This window comes from Haliotis rubra, unplaced genomic scaffold (genome assembly GCF_003918875.1).
Source record: "Haliotis rubra isolate DU_JTF1 unplaced genomic scaffold, ASM391887v1 Scf2265, whole genome shotgun sequence".
Classification (NCBI taxonomy): Eukaryota; Metazoa; Mollusca; class Gastropoda; order Lepetellida; family Haliotidae; genus Haliotis; species Haliotis rubra.
Genome location: NW_025766298.1, coordinates 14230 through 22119, shown reverse-complemented (window position 1 = coordinate 22119; position 7890 = coordinate 14230). Strand labels below are relative to the sequence as shown.

The window sequence follows — 7890 nt, the reverse complement described above, 5'->3', positions numbered from 1 at the left end:
TTTTATTTGTGCAGTATTGTGTGCACGTATATTGACAATAATGTTTTATGTGTGCAGTATTGTGGACGTATATTGACAATAATGTTTTATTTGTGCAGTATTGTGTGGACGAATATTGACAATAATGTTTTATTTGTGCAGTATTGTTTGGACGTATATTGACAATAATGTTTTATGTGTGCAGTATTGTGGACGTATATTGACAGTAAGGCTGAAAACACCGTATACTTCACTGTTATAACACGAGGATTGTATGTAATTGACGTCCGTTCCAGATGGACCAGAGCAGATCCTGTTCAATGGAACAAACAGTACAGTGACTGCTGCAGCAGGTGCCCCTCTCACAGTGAGATGTTCCGCTGACTGTAACCCTGCCTGCACTGTAACCTGGTGGAACACATCCAGACACAGGCTGGTTACAGGACACAGGGAGGCTGTGTTGTTTACGCCAGCTGTTGACAGATCGGGACAGTACACCTGTCATGTAAACAACACACATGGGAATAAGTCAAGGAATCTGACGCTTGATAAACCAAGTAAGAAATTCAGATTTGTCCTGAAAACCAATCTCCCTTTCTTCATACTAGTTCGTCAATCTACGTAAAAGGCTATAAAGCACCAGTTCATAGAGAAACGTCGAGCTGAAAACCCTGTTGGTCACGTAGACAACCACGACGATGTTCTTGTTGTTGTTAATGTACGATGTAGCTAACAAAACCCAACTGAATAAACATCTCGAGCAATGGTGGGGCAAGTACGGGCATGTTTGTTGGATTGTTAGATATCTGTACCACACTTACCTGGAAGATACAACCTGCCCCATTGTTTGATCCTCAACATTGTTCGAGTCTTTCTTGTGGCGTATGTCGGAGCTTGTAGTGACCTGTATATCACAGTGGTGGTTTCCTGACATGTACAATATGAACCAGTATTTACAATATAATTGTTTGGTTTTCTAGTGTTTTCAGGTGCCGCATCTGCCGTCCGCATCAACGTGCCTACAGTTGCTGTCTTGTGTGTCATCACCGTCGTCGTTGCTGTCGCTATCGCAATCAGTCTTCACAGACATAGAGCCAAGAAAAGTAATATGTCAAGCTGACGTGAACACTGAACATAGTATCAACATTTATACAATGTCATGTTATCTTAATTACTTCCCTGCAAAATAACATATTGCGTAATTTCGTATATCTCGTACTATTTATTAGTTGCTTCTGTAACCATTCTCCAAACGTTTGGTAGCCTTCAGTGATTCATCCAGTTAACCTGGTATATACTGACAAAATCGAGATTTCAGATCAAAATCATCGTATTGCAATGTTGATCATAAACTTGGAAATTAACCTGATTACTGCGACATGTACATTTCAGGAGAACATTCGTGCAGGTAAGTACATCGTCAGGGCGAGTGAGTGAGTGAGTGAGTGAGTGTGTGGTTTTCACTACTCCGAGAGTCCTCGCACTATATCAGGACAAGGACCATGGGGTGTTTACCTTTCAGACATACGGTGTCAAATCTAGAACAAATGCTTATACCACAGGCCCACCCCATAGCCAACCTCAGACTTAATGGACAAACAGGTTCACAGCTATATCTGATATCATTTTCTAAGCACGACTAAATTACACATCAGTTACATTATGTTTTTTTCCGGCAGTGCTGATGCTGACAATGAAGAACAGGCCCAGCAAGACCCGAGCCGTGAGTATACAGCGCAATGCTTAGTCTCCGATACTCCACCAAACGAAACGAGACCCTGTGACAACATATCGTTTCAATTCCTTTTTTTCTTCAATAATTCTTCAGTTTTCTTCTGCTCATATTACGCTTCGTGTTAACATCCGCCTCTTTCATGCCATAGCTAAATACCGTATTGCTCCGAGAACGCTAAATCTGCCAACCTTGTTTTAACATCCGCCTCTTTCATACCATAGCTAAATACCGCATGGCTCCGAGAACGCTAAATCTGTCAGCCTTGTTTTAACATCCGCCTCTTTCATACCATAGCTAAATACCGTATGGCTCCGAAACGCTAAATCTGTCAGCCTTGTTTTAACATCCGTCTCTTTCATACCATAGCTAAATGCCGTATTGCTCCGAGAACGCTAAATCTGTCAGCCTTGTTTTAACATCCGACTCTTTCATACCATAGCTAAAGACAGTATTGCTCTGACAACGCTAAATCTGTCAGCCTTGTTTTAACATCCGCCTCTTTCATACCATAGCTAAAGACAGTATTGCTCTGACAACGCTAAATCTGCCAGCTTCATGCACTTGTAGTTTTTTCCAAGCTTTTTGGTACACTGTATTAGTGCGTGGGCTGTTGTATGTAGCTGTAACACTGTGTTACATAATCAACGTGCGTGGCTGCTCCAAGCTATTACGGTAAACCGCTGTTACACCGTCCAGCATTGTACTTCATCAATGGACGTGAGGTGAGGTGAAATGGGGTTTAAGGTCGTACTTAAGAATATTTCGCTCATATGACGACGTGCATGCGTGTGTATGTGTGGCTGCTTGTACTAGCCCAGACTTAAGCTGGTTTTATAGTGCTAGCTCACTGAGATACCATGCCGCAGTGAAGCATGAATACCCCACTCAGACACATTCTACTGACTCCGAGCCGACCAGTCCTTGTTGTACCCACTACTGCATTGTCCAGGAAGACGGTCTGATGGACATTCCAGTTACACGGTGTAACATGGTATATTGGCCAAGAAGACGGTCTGATGGACATACCAGTTACACGGTGTAACATGGTACATTGGCCAAGAAGACGGTCTGATGGACATACTAGTTACACGGTGTAACATGGTACATTGGCCAAGAAGACGGTCTAATGGACATACTAGTTACACGGTGTAACATGGTACATTGTCGAGGTAGCGGGGCAGATGAACATGTGAGTTACTCTGTACCATGGTAAATCACCAAAGGCCAACACTGTCCGTGTAACTCTGTGACAAACTCCAACAACCTCACCCAGTAAAGTCTGTAATAAATTTTTTTTATTGCTTTCTTCATGTAAAGATGTTTCGCTTTTCATTTTATAAATATTTCCTTCTTTGTTAAACTGACAACTTATTTATGGTAATAAATGTGCATATACATCTTAAGCATATTTCAACTATCAGTTTCCTTGTACTGTACTGCCTTCTCTCTGGGAAATCTGTAGTAATGATATACATATCAATAGACCGACATCTAGTCCTACAAATATAGCTAGAGTCTGAATCGATTAATAGAACTACAACAAATGAGTGAGTGAGTGAGTGTCACACTTTGCAATAACAGTACATTTTATGTAAAGCAAAGTCCATCGCCAAAGTTTTAATTATAGTAATTATAGGTGTATACGTTCCAGGTTCGGTTATTGTCTATGTTACATCGAGTTTTTCATGTCCCTATGTCTCTTAACTGTATAGACGAACAGGTGATGATATGATATTGAAAACTGTAAGTGCTAGGTCTGATGGTACGTGTCATCCGGAGAAGTACATATACTGCCCATGTCGCCCGGCTGGCTAAACGTAAACTTTGTTATTTGTCTGATATCAGGATGTTTCCAATCAGCAACAACTTCTGTTCTGTTCCGTCAAAAAAGTCGATTTCTAGCTTTCGTTTGAGAATGCGTCTAAATACTTTCCAGAGGGTCATGATAATAGGTAATTTTTTTCAACATTCTAGGATAATTATGCCAGTAAGATTCAACCATACCAGTGATATGTCACTGACATATGGTGTCAGGATATCAACGATATCATATCCAGATTGTCACTGTACAACCCATCCTATAACATAAGAGGGTATACTCCGGAGTTTTATAGTTTTATAGTCATTCGCAGAGGTTTCTGACAACAACTTCTTGTTATTCTTTGTAGAACATTTCAGGGCTGATTCTTGCTCCTTCGTCAGATGAAACACTCATGTTACTGCTGACGTTTACTATTAACTGCTGACATACATGGGTGTTAGAATATAGAACGTCAATATATCGAACATGACTGCAAATACATATCGGGGTTAGGACAGAGCACGATCACATCATTCTGTATAGGGCAAAGTGACTGGATAGTATTCACATACAGTAGTTACACACGGACGTTGTTGTACATCTTCCCTGAGTTATCATACACAAGCGATGGGGTTTCCATGATTAATATTTCAACGTAATGCAACACGTGTGTATTGTTCAGATTACCACGTGACTGACAGGAATTGCTAAAAACACAACACGATAATAGCATTATGCACCTCCTTGTCACTGGGTCAGTAGGAGTTTAGGATCAAACGTTAAGTACATTAAATGAAATAATCCGGAAGTTGTAATGCAGAGTCTTGTATTTTTTCTTCTTTTTAAGGGACCGTTCATAATTTATGGTTTCTGTGTGTGTGATGATGATTTCTATAGAGAAGCATGTTTAATGTGTATGCCCCCTTCCCCCCCCCTGGAATTCATGTATCCCTGCATGTCATGTACAATATCAATGGCCTCCCCCACCTAACTAAAATCATCACCATCCCTTACTCATCGACTTCGAGAATGCCTATTATAGCACACGATCAAAAAGTATTAAATCAAAACTGTCCCAACAAATATTTACAATATGTTTTTCTATTTTACAATCAAATCCTGAGAAAAGGGAATCTGAACTGCCGCTTCTGTTACCGTATTATATATGTCCTACAGATCTGTACTCCAAGGTGACCAAGAGGAGACGGGAGAGACGTGAAGGTAAACCCATAGTTCTTTAACAAAATCATTAAATCATATATCACCTGTCCGCCACACCGTGATTGTATTCTGCAGTTCTTCCCTTATCCGATTATTCATTTTTTCTGCACGGGTGAGGCAGGGTTCAGGGAATATTCTGGACCAATATAATGTCGCCGACTATCGACAATCTGATGTCTGTGAATTTGAAAGGTGTTCATTGTGTCAAGAGGCGGTGGGGTATCCCAATGGTTGAAGAGTCCGCTCGTCACGCTTAAGACCCGGGTGCGATTACCCACATTTATACAATGTGTGAAACCCATTTGTGGTGTCCCCTGCTGTGATATAGCTGAAATATTGCTAAACGCGGCGTAAAACCATACTCACTTACCAACTCAATGTGTCAAAACCGCATTGTGTTTAACGCTTGCTTACATAATGATGTCAGTGTAAGATTTCATACTGTGGTGCTAGACCCAAACTTTCTCACTTCCACTCACTTGTGTTGTTGCCCCACAGATGTGTACACGCCAGTCAAGTTCATGAACCTCATGTATGGTGCACCGCGCTCGGTGAGTTTACATCACGCACACAGCATTAAGCAGCAGATGGCATGACTTCGGGGCGGTGGGGTAGCCAAGTGGTTAAAGTCATTGGTTGGTTGGTTGGTTTGTTGTTTAACGCTGCACTCAGCAATATTCAAGCTGAATGACGGTGGTCTGTAAATAATCGAGTCTGGACCAGACAATCCAGTGATCAACAGCATGGGCAACGATCTACGCAATTGGGATACAATGACATGTGTCAACCAAGTCAGTTAGCCTGACTACGCGATCCCGTTGGTCGCCTCTTGCGACAAGCATGGGTTGTTGCAGACCAATTTTAACCCGGATCTGCACGGGTCCAATGGTCTAAGCGTTAGCTCGTCACGCCGAAGACCCGGGTTCGATTCCCCACGTGTACAATGTATGAAGCCCATTTCTGGTGTCCCCCGCCGTGATATTGCTGGAATGTTGATAAAAGACTGATGGAATTTTACTGAAGGTGAATTTCCATAATGTCTGCAGAAATATTTTGAGTATGTATGTCAGTATCCGGTGTGTCCACCAGGTAGGGCGATACCCGTCTTGGTGACATACATGTTGATTCACGTATATTTGCATTCATGCTGCCACTAGATGGGCCATACTGGTCTATTGCACATTCTATCCTCCCTGGGACATATTCTTGGTTGTGTACACGAACAACAAATAGTAAATAAATAATGGGGCTCTGGTATCCTCCCATTTGTCAGACATACCCAATAGTCTAACTTTTCTTATGACTAACTAATGGGAGTAAACCTCTATTTGGAGCGTGACTAGGGACAGTCCAACGTCAGTTTGCCTTCTTGTCGGAGATAATTGGCGACGACCTGGACACGGTTTAACAGGCATAATTACTTCATCCGTGTTACAACATTTAAGGGTAGTGAGTGAGTGAGTGAGTGAGTGAGCGAGTTACTATTTAACGTCACATGGGCAATATTTCAGCCATATCGTGGCGAGTTAAGAGTAGAATGGTCTCGCATTTTTAGGAATGTTCGTCATCGTCATGAATGCGTATCATGGTAAAATGTTTTCAATTGATCATATGATTTATCTCCAGAGTGAGAAAGAGGCTCTGATCAACAACTCTGGAGAACGGGTGAGTTCTCAACTGCTCATTCGTAGGTGACCCGAAAGGTCATGTGCGATCAAATGGGTATAGACGTTATATAAAAGTACTGCAGGTACATAGCAAGGTGCGTGTAGGCGTGTGTTGGAGCATCTATTATCAGTCCGTAGTAATGCCCTGTTTATAGTGCTACATCCCATAACTTACCATATAGGAGCATAACACTGATATCCCACTCAGGGAAAGTAGGCTGCATCCGAGTGAATCAGTCCTTTGTTCAGCCACTACACCACTGAGGGCGTCAAGAGTCGACAGAACCGCAACAACTGTACAAAGCGGGCACTCAGAATTAACATATCGCTTTCATAGTTTAATGGGCCGGTAGGGTGAAAGAGTTTGCTTGTCACACCGAAGATCCGGGTGCTATTCCCTACATGGGCACAATGTGTGAAGCCCCATTTTGTGGTGTCCCTCGCCGTGATATTGCTGGAATATTGCTAAAGGCGGCGTAAATCGAAATTCACTCATTCATAGTTTTATTCAAAACCAGATCAATAAATATTCTCTCGAAGGAGTCGATGTTTGGTTCTTTACGTGATTGTCCGATTTGCCTTCACTTCACAACAAACATACCGATTGTCATCACCGATTTTCAGTAATGTGACGTCAAATGATATCTGGATCGTCCGGCAATCGAGGTTATTTTATGGACTTGACGTTAAACTACGAACTTCCTATTTGTAGCTGTTTTCATAACGAATACCTGGTTTCCCATAGAAATGATAAGCCAATATCCATATTAAAAAATACTCATCAATTAGTTTAACTTTCAGAATGCCGATGGACTTATCTACGCTGACCTTGACCTTGTGGAACCTCCCCTGGTTGACGGTACGTTCGTCGTGCACAGGAAGGAGGAGCCTGTGGTGTATGAGGAGATAGACTTCTCCCTCACCCCCGGGCCACAGCTGCCGGACAAACTCTGGGAGGTTGAGGAAGGGCAGAACTTCTGCGAATGAAGATCCACTCGAAACTTAAACAGGTTTAGTTTTCAGGGTTAAGATGTACTGGAATAATGTACATTAGCTTTGAAAAGAGTAGTTAGATAAAAACAAAACTAAACACGTAAAATATGTTACATTTTCGGAACAATGGAGGTCAGACGAGAGTTTCTAGCGGAATGGCGTCAAGCCGACGGTTATATCTAACATTATCCTGTGTAGAAGACAAACTTGCACATGTAGGCCATCAAACTGGTTCCCCATGCACAACTAGGTGGAAATGAAGACCTACTGATTAAAGATTAGCAAACCTGGTTCATGGATTCGACTGAAATCCTCGGACTCTTTGCTGATTTAGTAATATCGTACGAACAGTACGTTTGTACTACGGGTACCACGGTTTACGGGTGCTACTACAGGCATGGAGGATTCCAGGAAGTTTATCTTTCTCTACTACTGTAAGAATATTCACACACATTATCAGGGTTTCCTTTATAAAAATCTTCATCTGCCAGCGT

General features: G+C 42.0%; 1 protein-coding gene across 1 annotated transcript; it reads left to right on the top strand.

Annotated features, from left to right (window-relative positions):
* Positions 1 to 275: 275 nt before the first annotated feature.
* Positions 276 to 7652, top strand: LOC124277735 (the record flags this gene model as incomplete). The annotated part of the gene is made up of 8 exons (XM_046713461.1): positions 276 to 536; positions 969 to 1082; positions 1372 to 1387; positions 1659 to 1702; positions 4692 to 4736; positions 5235 to 5287; positions 6363 to 6401; positions 7205 to 7652. Coding segments are annotated over 8 exons (758 nt in total), but the record flags the coding sequence as incomplete, so codon positions are not given.
* Positions 7653 to 7890: the final 238 nt, after the last annotated feature.